At 56.1% G+C, this 13218-nt stretch overlaps 1 protein-coding gene across 2 annotated transcripts; it reads right to left on the reverse strand.

Annotated features, from left to right (window-relative positions):
- Positions 1–626: 626 nt before the first annotated feature.
- Positions 627–10765, reverse strand: PRSS57 (serine protease 57). 2 transcript variants are annotated; one of them, XM_002828357.5, is made up of 5 exons: positions 10665–10765; positions 10128–10281; positions 7136–7280; positions 2027–2290; positions 627–1022 (listed from the first exon to the last, which is right to left on the reverse strand). In XM_002828357.5, the coding sequence occupies exons 1-5, from the start codon at positions 10741–10743 to the stop codon at positions 816–818; spliced, it is 849 nt and encodes a 282-aa protein (XP_002828403.4). In that variant the 5' UTR covers positions 10744–10765; the 3' UTR covers positions 627–815. The 2 variants fall into 2 exon arrangements, with proteins under 2 accessions (XP_002828403.4, XP_009250790.4); XM_009252515.4 differs by having other exon boundaries at positions 10128–10284.
- Positions 10766–13218: the final 2453 nt, after the last annotated feature.

The raw sequence follows: 13218 nt of genomic DNA on the forward strand, positions 1-13218 counted from the left end.
GTGGTACATGCCTGTGGTCCCAGCTAGTTGGGAGGCTGAGGCAGGAGAATGGCGTGAACCCGGGAGGCGGAGCTTGCAGTGAGCCAAGATCACGCCACTGCACTCCAGCCTGGGCGACAGAGCGAGAGCTCCAGCCTGGGCGACAGAGCAAGACTCCATCTAAAAATAAATAAATAAATAAAAATAATAACAAAATAAAATCTAAAAATAAAAAAATAATAACACAAGAACAAACTGTGACAATAACATCAGCTGGGACTTGCTGTGCACCCCGCGCTATTCTCCGGTTTTCGGAGGATGAACACGAGGCTTGATGTGAGGCCAGACACTCTTGGGATTCCTCGGCGCGGCCGGCGCAAGCCCCCCCTGGTGTCCAGCAGCCCCCACACCCTGCAGAGGGAGCTCAGGGCTTCCCAGCCTGCGGTGTGGTTAGGCGGCTGGAGGGAGGTGGCGGAACGGCGCTCCAGGTGGGAGGCTGCAGGAATGTGGGTTGCAGGGGCGCCGCGGGCGTAGACCCAGGGGGCTTCACGGTGGGGGGCACGGGAAGGTGGAAAGGGGCTGCGGACGGAGCCGCGACACGAATGCCGGTGGAGCCTGCAGCTGGCCACCCGCGGGTGAGGCTGGGAGTCAGTTAACATTTTACTGGGTTTGATTCTGCCCTTTGCATGTGGAATACGTGTCCCCCCCACCGCTGCCCGTCCCACCCCAACCCTGAACATCAGGCTTCCCGTGGGGCCCCACGGACCCCTTGCCCCAGCCACGGAACGTTCCAGGCCTGGAGCGGCCATCTCATTTGCATGCCGCAAGGCTATGGCTCAGGCGGCTCCTCCTGGGGGCCTGGTGGTCCCAGGCAGGGGGCCGGGCTGGGGGCTGCTCCGCCGAACCACGTCCCAGATCCAGGCCACAAAGGCGGACACCTGCGTGTACACGTCGGGGGTCTTGGGGTCGCCGCACCAGAGGCCCGAGAAGGAAACGAGGCCGTGAGCCCGGTTCCTGCACACCAGGGGCCCCCCGGAGTCGGCCTGCAGTGAAAGGAGAGGTGAGGTCAGGGCCTCTGGGAGCTGCTGCAGGCACATCTCACCACCGCCCTCCCTGCCTCAGAACCCTCTGTGGCTCCCTACTGCTCTCCAAGGAAAAAGTAAATTCATTTCTCCCCTCCAGGCCCTAAGGACCCAGCCCCCACCCACTTCTCTGCCCTCCCCGCTGTGCCTCCTCAGTGCTCCAGCCTTTGTATAGCCTGGAGACCTGTTCCTGCCCTGTGCTGGATGCTGCCTGTGTAAACATTCGAGTCTGCAGTGTTTTGGGCAGTGCACAACCCACACAGCTGTACGCGGCAGCCCTCTACTAACAGGTCTCTCTGCCTTGCGTGTGTTTCCTCAGATCTTCTAAGGATTCCTTCAAGTCTCAGCTCAAAGGTGCTCTCCTTGGAGAGGGCTCCCCGTATACTCACCCTAAAATCCCTCATCCTACCCTCCTAACTGCCATCTAGAATCCGCTCTGATACCATCAACTAGATACTATTAGTGTGGCAGTTTTACAGATGGAGAAAAAGAGGCCCAGAGAAATCAAGTGACTTTTCCAAGGTCACGCATCGGGAAAGTGGACAGTCTCGTTTCTCCTGGACTCGGGCTGCTGGGCTAAGTGTGTGTCCTGAACCAAGTCGCTCTCTTGCCTGCAGTAAAAGACCCTCCAGGGCCATTGTCTCCCTTGGCACTTGGGGATTCATTTATCTGACAAGTTTTTAGGAGTGGGAGCCGCTTCCTCTCAATCTGTTACTACCCTCTACTGAACACTGCTTATATAAATACACAAGTGCATGGCTCTTTGTGCAGTGCGCAACCTGCACAGCTGAACATGGCAGCCCTGCGTGACCCTTGCCAACTCCCTGCCTTTCCTGGGCCTCAGCTTCTCCGTCTGGTCCAACATCAATGGGACTCAGTTCCCAAGGCCCTTCCTGGCCCTGACCCTCTCTGTGGGCCTTGGTTTCCCCACACAGTAAGTGGGTGGAGCAGGGAGGGGATCTTACCGAGCAGAAGCCCCGTCTGTGGCTGTCCCCACTGCGGGTGCAGAGCATGGTAAGGCTCAGGTGGCCCTTCCAGGAGCTGTTGCAGACGTCTGGGTCCAGCACTCGGACCTTGGCCTCCATCAGTCCGGGCGGCAGCTCTTCAAAGTCAGACACGAAGCCCCAGCCAGCCACCCGGCACCATGTCCCGGCCGTGGGGGGCCCGGCCCTTCTCCCTGGCAGCCCCAGCAGCCCCACTGTAGGGCCCAGGACAGCAGAGCCGTTCAGCTGCAGGGAGAGCATGAATTCAGGCCACTGGGCTCCCTCCCCACCCCTGCTCCTGCCTCAGTTTATCCATGGGACCCCTGGTCCTGCCCTTGTGAAGCAAAATCAATGGCAGCCACCATGAGGCCGGGTCAGGAGGCCCCGTTCCTTCTGCCAACACAGGCCCCTACCCCTCAGGCCTCCAGGGTCACTGTCAGCTGCCCAAAGTGTCTTTCTTTTCTTTTCTTTTCTTTTGAGACAGAGTCTTGCTCTGTCGCCCAGGCTGGAGTGCAATGGCGCAATCTTGGCTCACTGCAACCTCCACCTCCCAGGCTCAACCGATTTCTCCTGCCTCAGCCTCCCAAGCAGCTGGGATTACAGGCGTGCACCACCACACCTGGCTAATTTTGGTATTTTAGTAGAGACGGGGTTTCACCCTGTTGGCCAGGCTGTTCTCAAACTCCTGACCTCAGGTGATCCACCCACCTCAGCCTCCCAAAGTGCTGGGATTACAGAGTGAGCCCCCATGCCCAGCCTCAAAGAGTCTTTCAAACTCCATCTCCTTCCTTGCTCTAAGCCCTTCCACGGCTCCCCATTGCCCTCAGGACAAAATCTCTTTGCTCACCAGCCAGGGCCTCTGAGGGCTCTCCAGCGTCAGCCTCCCCTCTGGCCAGGCTGGATGAATTTACAGCCACTCCCTGAGCCTGCCACACACCTCTGCTCACACCAGACCTCCAGCCTGGAAGACTTTTCCTATTCAGCCATCTCAGCGTGGATGCCACTTCTTCCAGGAAGTCTTCCCAGACTCCCAGGCTAGCATATGAGTCTTCTCTGGGCTCTCTGCAGCCTGTCAAGGCCAGTTTACCAAGAGAAGATTGAGTGACACCCCGGGCTCTGTGTGGCCCAGCACCGGGCCTCTGGCCCTGGCCCTGGCACTTGGCACACGGCTGATGCTCAGTTAATGAGCCCAGGAAGGACAGCTCCAATCCCTGGCTCTGGTTCTCTGATTTGTGCATCTTGGGTGCATTCCTGACATTCCTGATGTCTCGCTCAGCCTCAGTTTCCCCATCTGTGCAATGGCCTGGGTGAACCAGAGCAGGTTCCAGGCTTCAGGGCTTCACAGATGAGAAAAATCCACCCAAAAGCTTTGGCCACTGGCACTCGCTGCCTCCTCCTTTTTTTTTTTTTTTTTTTTCGGAGTCTTGCTCTGTCGTCCAGGCTGGAATGCAGTGGCGCAATCTCGGCTCACTGCAACCTCCGCCTCCTGGGTTCAAGTGATTCTCCTGCCTCAGTCTCTGGAATTTAATTTGGGGACGCTGGGTAGAAGCTTCAGGGAAGGGGGGTCATCCCTCGAGCAGGAGGCAGCCAGGCGGGTCTGCATGGATACACCACGTGTGGGAAGAGCAGCTTCCCACCCGGAAAACTCCACCCAGGGACTTTTTTTTTTTTTTTAGATGGAGTCTCATTCTGTCACCCAGGCTGAAGTGCCGTGGCGTGATCTCTGCTCACTGCAACCTCCGCCTCCTGGGTTCAAGTGATTCTCCTGCCTCAGCCTCCCGAGTAGCTGGGATTACAGTCACCCACCACCATGCTCAGCTAATTTTTGTATTTTTAGTAGAGATGGGGTTTCACCACGTTAGCCAGTCTGGTTTCGAACTCCTGACCTCAAATGATCCACCCGCCTCGGCCTCCCAAAGTGCTGGGGTTACAGGTGTGAGTCACCGCACCCAGCCCCACACAGGGATTTTAAGGGTCTCCTCCACACAGGGCAGGGGCCCGAGAGGCACCTTCATTCCATTTCAGCATAAACTTTGAGCGCCTGCTGTGTGCCATAAACGGCCATAAAGGTGACAAAAAATCCCTGCCTGTGAGGTTCAGAGGAGGCGGGAATGAGGAAGCGGGTGGTCCAAGGGTTAGCAGGTGACGAGCAGGTGACGACGGGGCCGGAAGGGTGGTCCAGGGGTTAGCAGGTGACAACAGGGCCGGAAGGGTTGTCCAGGGGTTAGCAGGTGACGAGCAGGTGACAACGGGGCCGGAAGGGTGGTCCAGGGGTTAGCAGGAGACGACAGGGCTGGAAGGGTGGTCCAGGCGTTAGCAGGAGATGACGGGGCCGGAAGGGTGGTCCAGGGGTTAGCAGGAGATGACGGGGCCGGAAGGGTGGTCCAGCATTAGCAGGTGACAACGGGGCCGGAAGGATGGTCCAGGCGTTAACAGGTGACGACGGGGCCAGAAGGGTGGTCCAGGCGTTAGCAGGTGACAACGGGGGCCGGAACAGGGTTGCAGGGAGGGGGATGTGGTCCAGGGCAGCCTCCTGGGAAGGTAACATTTGAGCAAAGACTCGACAGGCATGAGGGGAAAGGCTCGTGGTGTCTGGGGAGTTGGTGCACTGGGCACAGCTGGTGCGGAGCTCGGAGCGGAGACTGTGCTGGGGATGGGACGGCCCAGCAGGGAGGTCTGTTGGCCTCGAGTCAGTGAGGTGACAGGCATGGATTAGCAGGGCCTGTGGGCACCAGGAGGATTTTTCCTGAAGGAGGTGGGAGCCACTGGGGGTCCAGGGCGGAGGAGGAATGGGACCTGACGTCCAACTGTCTTTAAAACCTAAGTCAGGCCAGGCGCGGCCGCTCAGGTTTGTAATCCCAGAACTTTGTGGGGCTGAGGAAGGAGGATTGCCTGAGCCCAGGAGGTCAAGATCAGCCTGGGCAACATGGTGAAACCCCGTCTCTACTAAAAATATAAAAATTCGCCCGGCGCAGTGGCTCACACCCGTGATCCCAGCACTTTGGGAGACCAAGGTGGGCAGATCACTTGAGGACTGGAGTTAAGACCAGCCTGGCCAACATGGTGAAACCCCATCTCTACTAAAAATACAAAAATTAGCCAGGTGTGGTGGCGGGTGCCTGTGATCCCAGCTACTCGTGAGGCCGAGGCAGGAGAATCGCTTGAACCCGGGAGGTGGAGGTTGCAGTGAGCCCTGACTGTGCCACTGCACTCCAGCCAGGCGCCAGAGTGAGACTCCATCTCAAAAAATAGGCCAGGGTTGGGAGGCAGAGGTGGGCGGATCATGAGGTCAAGAGATCGAGACCAGCCTGGACAACATAGTGAAATCCCATCTCTACTAAAAATACAAAAATTAGCTGGGCGTCGTGGTGGGTGCCTGTAGTCCCAGGTACTCGGGAGGCTGAGGCAGGAGAATCGCTTGAACCTGGGAGGCGGAGGTTGCAGTAAGCCGAGATCGTGCTACCGCACTCCAGCCTGGCAACACAGGGAGACACTGTCTGAAAAAAAAAAAAATAGCCCAGGGCTGCTTCTTCTGGAAAACACTAAACGCGGATGACGCCGGTGCACGCTGGCTTCCCCCGCGGCTTCGGCACTGGCTTCCGGGCTGGGGTCGCGGAGCTCACAGAGGCGAGACAGAGGATAAGGAGTAGACGCCTGTCACCAAGCTAGGCCACCTGGTCAAGGACATAAAGATCATGTCCCTGGAGGAGGTCTGTCTCTTCTCCCTGCCCATCAAGGAATCTGAGATCATTGAGCTTTTCTTGGGGGCCTCTCTCAAGGACGAGGTTTTGGAGATTATGCCGGTGCAGAAGCAGACCCACGCCAGCCAGCGCACCAGGTTCGAGGCGTCTGTTCCCACCGGGGACTACAATGGCCACATCGGTCTGGGTGTTGAGTGCTCCAAGGAGGTAGCCACTGCCATCTGCGGGGCCGTCATCCTGGCCAAGCTCTCCATTGTCCCCATACACAGAGGCTACTGGGGGAACAAGATCGGCAAGCCCCACACCATCCCTGGCAAGGTGACAGGCCGCTGCGGCTCTGCGCTGGCGTGCCTCATCCCTGTGCCCGGGGCGCTGGCATCGTCTGGGCGCCTGTGCCCAAGAAGCTGCTCACGATGGCTGGTATCGGTGACTGCTACATCTTATCCAGGGGCTGCACTGCCACCCGGGGCAACTTTGCCAAGGCCGCCTCTGATATCCTCTCTAAGACCTACAGCTGCCTGACCCCTGACCTCTGTATTCCCCAAGTCTCTCTTTTAGGAATTCACTGGCCATCTTGTGAAGACTCACGTCAGAGTCTCCGTGCAGAGGACCCAGGCTCCAGCTGTGGTTACAACATAGGGTTTTATACACGAAAAATAAAGTGAATTAAGCCTGGAAAAAAAAAATGGCCAGGCACGATGGCTCATGCCTGTAATCCCAACACTTTGGGAGGCCGAGGTGGGTGGATCAGTGGGTCAGGAGTTCGAGATCAGCCTGGCTAACATAGTGAAACCCCATCTCTACTAAAATCACAAAAAACTAGCCAGGTCTGGTGGCGAGTGCCTGTAATCCCAGCTACTTGGGTGGCTGAGGCAGGAGAATCACTTGAGCCTGGGAGGCAGAGGTTACAGTGAGCTGAGATGGCGCCATTGCACTCCAGCCCCGGTGACAGTTCGAGACTCCGACTCAAAAAAAAAAAAAGAAAGAAAAGAAAAGAAAAGTAGGCCGGGTTCGGGTTCGGTGGCTCATGCTTGTAATCCCAGCCATTTGGGAGGCCGAGGCAGGTGGATCACTTCAGGTCAGGAGTCTAAGACCAGCCTGGCCAACATGGTGAAACCCCATCTCTACTAAAATACAAAAATTAGCTGGGCGTGGTGGCGTGCACCTGTAATCCCAGCTACCTGAGAGGCTGAGGCAGGAGAATCACTTGAACCCAGGAGGTTGAGGTTGCAGTGAGCCAAGATTGCGCCATTGCACTCCAGCCTGAGCAACAGAGCGAGAGACTCTGTCTCAAAAACTAAACATATGTCAGATCCACCCCCGGGGCCACCCCACCCCTGGGGCTCACCCTGGGGCTCACCCCACCCCTGGGGCTCACCCTGGGGCTCACCCGCAGCAGACAGATGTCATTGGCATGGGTCATGGGGTGGTAGTCGGGGTGCATGGTGACAGCATCGATGCCAAACACCTGCTGCGTGGGCTCCACGGTACGCAGGTTATGGGCACCCAGCACCACCAGGCCAGTGCGGAGGTCTCTGCAGGGAGGAGGTGGTGGGTGAGACGGGGGTGAGGGCTGCCCATCCTGGGCCTCAGTCCACTCATCTATGAAACAGAGGCCCAGGCCGGGCACGGTGGCTCACGCCTGTAATCCCAGCACTTTGGGAGGGTGAGGAGGGTGGATCACCTGAGGTCGGGAGTTCAAGACCAGCCTGATCAACATGGAGGAACCCCATCTCTACTAAAAATACAAAATTAGCTGGGCGTGGTGGCACATGCCTGTCATCCCAGCTACTCAGGAGGCTGAGGCAGGAGAATTGCTTGAGCCTGGGAGGTGGATGTTGCAGTGAGCTGAGATCGCACCATTGCACTCCAGCCTGAGCAACAGAACAAGACTCCGTCTCAAAAAAAAAAAACCAAAAAAAAAAAAAAACAATTACTTTTGCATCAACTTAATATTCTTTTTCTTTTTCTTTTTTCTTTCTTTTTTTTTTTTGAGACAGAGTCTCACTCTGTCCCCTAGGCTAGAGTGCAATCTTGGCTTACAGCAACCTCTGCCTCCTGGGTTCCGGTGATTCTCCTGCCTCAGCCCTTCAAGCAGCTAAGAATATAGGCGTGCGCCACCACTCCCAGCTAATTTTTGTATTTTCAGTAGAGATGGGATTTCACCACGTTGGCCAGGCTGGTCTCGAACTCCTGACCTGAAATGATCCACCTGCCTCAGCCTCCCAAAGTGCTGGGATTACAGGTGTGAGCCACCGCGCCCAGCCACCAACTTAATATTATGATAATAAATTAATAATTATGTTTATTATTATTCCTACCTCTAATATAGAATTAACTCCAATAGTTGTGGTATTAATTTGAATCATTATTATAAAAACATACTTAGAATGAAGATAATACTTATTATATTTATTATAAGTTCTACTTCAATCATAATATTAACTACAATAATTTCAATATTCTCCTTTTTTTTATTTCTTTAATTTTTTTTTGAGACAGAGTCTCGCTCTGTCACCCAGGCTGGAGTGCAGTGGTGCAATCTCAGCTCTCTGCAAGCTCCGCCTCCTGGGTTCACGCCATTCTCCTGCCTCAGCCTCCTGAATAGCTGGGACTACAGGCGCCCGCCACCATACCCGGCTAATTTTTTGTATTTTTTTTAGTAGAGGCGGAGTTTCACCATGTTAGCCAGGATAGTCTCGATCTCCTGACCTCATGATCCGCCTGCCTCGGCCTCCCAAAGTGCTGGGATTACAGGTGTAAGCCACCGCACCCGGCTTTTTTTTTTTTCTTTTTTTGAGACAAGGTCTCACTCTGTCACCCAGGCTGCACTGGTGTGATCACAGTTCACCGCAGCCTCGACCTCCCAGGCTCAAGTGATCCTCCCACAGCAGCCTTTCAAGTAGCTGGGACCACAGAAGCACACCTCCGGTGTGGAGGACTCTGCGGGGAGGAAGGGGTGGGTGAGATGGGGGTGAGGGCTGCCCGTCTGGGCCTCAGTCCACTCATCTATGAAACAGAGACCCAGTAATCCATTTAATGCTCTCGCCGGCCCCGTGATAATATTAGGTTGGTGCAAAAGTAATTGCACACAAAAAATTAAATGGCAAAATCCACACTTAATTTTTTTTTTTTTTTTGACAGTCTTACTCTGTCCCCTAGGCTGGAGTGCAGTGGTGGGATCTTGGCTCACTGCAACCTCTGCCTCCCAGGTTCAAGTGATTCTCCTACCTCAGCCTCCCGAGTAGCTGGGGATACGGCCACTCGCTACCATGCCCAACTAATTTTCATATTTTTTTTTTTTTTTTGAGACAGAGTCTTGCTCTGTCGCCCAGGCTGGAGTGCAGTGGCGCGATCTCGGCTCACTGCAAGCTCCGCCTCCCCGGGGTTCACGCCATTCTCCTGCCTCAGCCTCCTGAGTAGCCGGGACTACAGGCGCCTGCCACGACACCCGGCTAATTTTTTTGTATTTTTAGTAGAGATGGGGGTTTCACTGTATTAGCCAGGATGGTCTCGATCTCCTGACCTCGTGATCCTCCTGCCTTGGCCTCCCAAAGTGCTGGGATTACAGGCATGAGCCACCGCACCCAGCCTAATTTTCATATTTTTAGTAGAGACAGAGTTTCACCATGTTGGCCAGGCTGGTCTCACACTCCTGACCTCAAACAATCCACCGTGTCCCAACGTGAGGGGGACTGCAAGCTGGCGGGGGAGCTGGGGACACCGCAGCCCAGGACCAACCCATCCCTTCCCTGGCGGGGGCTCCTGCAGGAGGGGACCCACCCACCTTGGCCCCAATATACATTTTAATAGTTATTATAACAACATGTTTAAAACGAGGCAGGGCATGGTGGCTCACACCTGCAATCCCAGCACTTTGGGAGGCAGAGGCGGGTGGATCATTTGAAGTCAGGAGTTTGAGACCAGCCTGGCCAACATGGTGAAATCCAGTCTCTACTAAAAATACAAAAATTCGCCGGGCATGGTGGTGGGTGCCTGTCATCCCAGCTACTCGGGAAGCTGAGGCAGTAGAATCGCTTAAGCCCGGGAGGCGGAGGCTGCAGTGAGCCGAGATTGCACCATTGCACTCCAGCCTGGGGGACCGAGACCCTCTCAAAAAAAAAAAAAAAAAAAGAACATAGTGACAGTTACAGAGTTACAGTAACAGAATATGTACTTGTTGCACCTGTTGCTTCTTCTGTGCTGCTTCTGCCTCCCTGCCTTCTCCTCCTGTTTTCCCTTTGTTGCCCCTTAAATCCGGCCCCGCTGAGACTCACTCTCCTGCAGGAGCCACGGCGCCCCCCAGTTCCCCCGCCAGCCTGGAGTCCCCCTCCTGTCCGGACACGGCGTCCGGAAAGAAGGGGCCCAACAGGTGAGCTCACCTGTGGCTGAAGCAGTGGGCGGCCGAGACCACCCAGCGGGCTCGTAGCAGGAAGCCTCCGCAGTGATGTTGGCCCCCGAAGTGCACGGATGCCATGTAGGGCCTGGAGTGGGGGGTCACCTCGTGGCCCCCAATGATCTGGGCCCCCCAGGAGCCTGCTGGAGGGACGGCCTGAGTCAGGGACCAGGCAGGAGGAAGGGCTGACGGGGCTGGGGTCAGGGCAGGGGGAGAAGGAGAGGCCGAGACAGAGACGGGGGTGAGATTCGAGACGGAGAGACACAGAGAACTGGAGACAGAGCCCAGACAAGCCTCCCAGATGCGCGGGGAGGGGCTCCCGAGCCCGGGAGATCCAGGGCTGGGCTGGGCAGAGACCCCGGCCGGATTTGCACCCATTTCCAGCAGAGGCAGCCACGGGGGCTCGGCAGATGGAGCAGGCGGAGCTGTCCCCAGGGTTCTCCCAGGACTGGGGGTTCCTGGGTGTGGCCCCCTTGCGGGGACTTGGCGGGGGCCTGGGTGGGGATCCCGGGGGGCTCCTCACCCGGGGGCTTCACGGGCAGCATCAGGGCGGTGGCCACGGTCAGCAGCGGATGTCCCCAGCCCCCCAACCTGGGCCCCATGGCCGACGCAGGCTGGCGTCTCCCTGCAGAGGTCTTCGGGCCGTGGCTCCCACCCTCAGCCAACGGCCGGAAAGGGGGAGCCTGGCTGTGGCCTGTGGTCAGGAGGCCCCACCAGCAACGCCTGGAGCCCAGGCGGGCGTTTCTGGGAAATCGATGGTCTCAGGTGGTGGCTGATAATAATCATGTTGATAATAACCATTGCCCCCAGTCTGGAAACAGGAAGTGGAGGAGACAGTTCTGGGGCTGCAAGTGACCTTGGCAAGGCGCTCAACCCCTCTGTGCCTCAGTTTACCCAGCTTCCACATGGCTCAGCATGTGTGGGGAGCTTTCCAAGGAACCGAGGTCACAGCTGCACTCGAGACCCGCAGCTCCTCTCCCGCCCCCAACCCCCAAACCCCAGTCTTCCCATCTCCAACCCCAGTGCCGACCTCAGGGCTGTGAGGACAATGAGGAAGGCCGGTCTCCTGGGAAGCTCTGATGATTTCTGCCTTTATTTTATTTTATTTTTTATAGGTGGGGTTTTGCTATGTTGCCCAGGCTGGGCAATTCCTGGGCTCCAGTGATCCTCCCTCCTCCGCCTTCCAAAGTGCTGAGACCACAGGAGACAGCCACTGCACCTGGCAGATTTCTGCCTTTATTCAGCAGTTATTGAGTGCCTAGTGTATACCAGACCTCATGCTAGGAGGTGAGGATGCAGCAGTGACCACAACCCAGCCTGTAGCACTGACGTTCTGTGGGGTCCGGAGTCCAGTGGGACATGGCTGTACCTGGGGGTCTTCACCTTTCTTTTTTTCTTTTATTTTTGAGATGGAGTCTCGCTCTTGTTGCCCAGGCTAGAGTGGAATGGCGCCATCTCGGCTCACTGCAACCTCTACCTCCCAGGTTCAAGTGATTCTCCTTCCTCAGCCTCCAGAGTAACTGGGACTACAGGCGCCTGCCACCACGCCCGGCTAATTTTGTTTTTGTATTTTTAGTAGAGATGGGGTTTCCCCATATTAGCCAGGATGGTCTCGATCTCCTGACCTCATGATCCACCTGCCTTGGCCTCCCAAAGTGCTGGGATGACAGGTGTGAGCCACTGTGCCCGGCCTTTTTTTTTTTTTTTTTTTGAGAAGGAATCTCGCTCTTGTTGCCCAGGCTAGAGTGCAGTGGTGCGATCTTGGCTCACCGCAACCTCTGCCTCCTGGGTTCAAGGGATTCTCCTTCCTCAGCCTCCTGAGTAACTGGGATTACAGGTGCCCACCACCACGCCCGGCTAAATTTGTGTGTTTAGTAGAGATGGAGTTTCTCCATGTTGGTCAGGCTGGTCTCGAACTCCCGACCTCAGGTGGTCCACCTGCCTCAGCCTCCCAAAGTGCTGGGATTACAGGCCTGAGTCACCGCACCCGGCCCGGTGGGTCTTCACCTTTCAGTGGGAGCGTTCTTAGTGGCAAAGTTCAGGTTGTAAAGTGCAGCTCACACAGCCGGGTGATGGTGTTCACAGCAGTGGCTAGCGGTGGGGTGCTCGTCAGCGCTTAATAATGGACAGGCTGGGGCCGGACGCAGTGGCTCACACCTATAATCCCAGCACTTCGGGAGGCCGAGGCAGGTGGATCACCTGAGGTCAGGAGTTCAAGACCAGCCTGGCCAAAATAGTGAAACCCCGTCTCTACTTAAAGTACCAAAATTAGCCGGGAGTGGTGGCAGGTGCCTGTAATCCCAGCTACTTGGGAGGCTGAGGCAGGAGAATCGCTTGAACCGGGAGGTGGAGGTGGCGAGATTGCACCATTGCACTCCAGCCTGGGTGACAGAGCGAGACTCCATCTCAAAAAAAAAAAAAAGAAGTCACCGTTGAACGCTCCAGACCTGTGTTTTACCAAATGTAAAGTGTTCTCAATAAAGAATGAAGTGAAATGAAGCAACGGGAAATGCACGGAAAGGAAGGTATGAAAAGGCCGCACAATGAACTCGGGCTCTGTGAGATGCGGGCGGCCTCTGGAAGCTAAAAAATGGCAGGAATGAATTTTCCCCTGGAGCCTCCGGGAAAAGCCAGCCCTACCGATGCCCTGACGTCAGCCCAGCAGGGCCTGCATGGGCTTCTCACCTCCAGCACTGCCAGATAATAAATTGGTGCCATTTCGTTTATTATTATTATTATTATATTTTTTTGAGACGGAGTCTCGCTCTTTCGCCCAGGCCAGACTGCAGTGGCGCGATCTCGGCTCACTGCAAGCTCCACCTCCCGGGTTCAGGCCATTCTCCTGCCTCAGCCTCCCGAGTAGCTGGGACTACAGGCGCCCGCCACCACGCCCGGCTAATTTTTTTTATTTTTAGTAGAGACGGGGTTTCACCGTGTTATCCAGGATGGTCTCGATCTCCTGACCTCGTGATCCACCCGCCTCGGCCTCTCAAAGTGCTGGGATTACAGGTGTGAGCCACCGCGCCCAGCCTCGTTTATTATGTATATATTTATTTTGAGACAGGGAGACAGGGTCT

Source organism: Pongo abelii, chromosome 20 (genome assembly GCF_028885655.2).
Source record: "Pongo abelii isolate AG06213 chromosome 20, NHGRI_mPonAbe1-v2.0_pri, whole genome shotgun sequence".
Lineage (NCBI taxonomy): Eukaryota > Metazoa > Chordata > Mammalia > Primates > Hominidae > Pongo > Pongo abelii.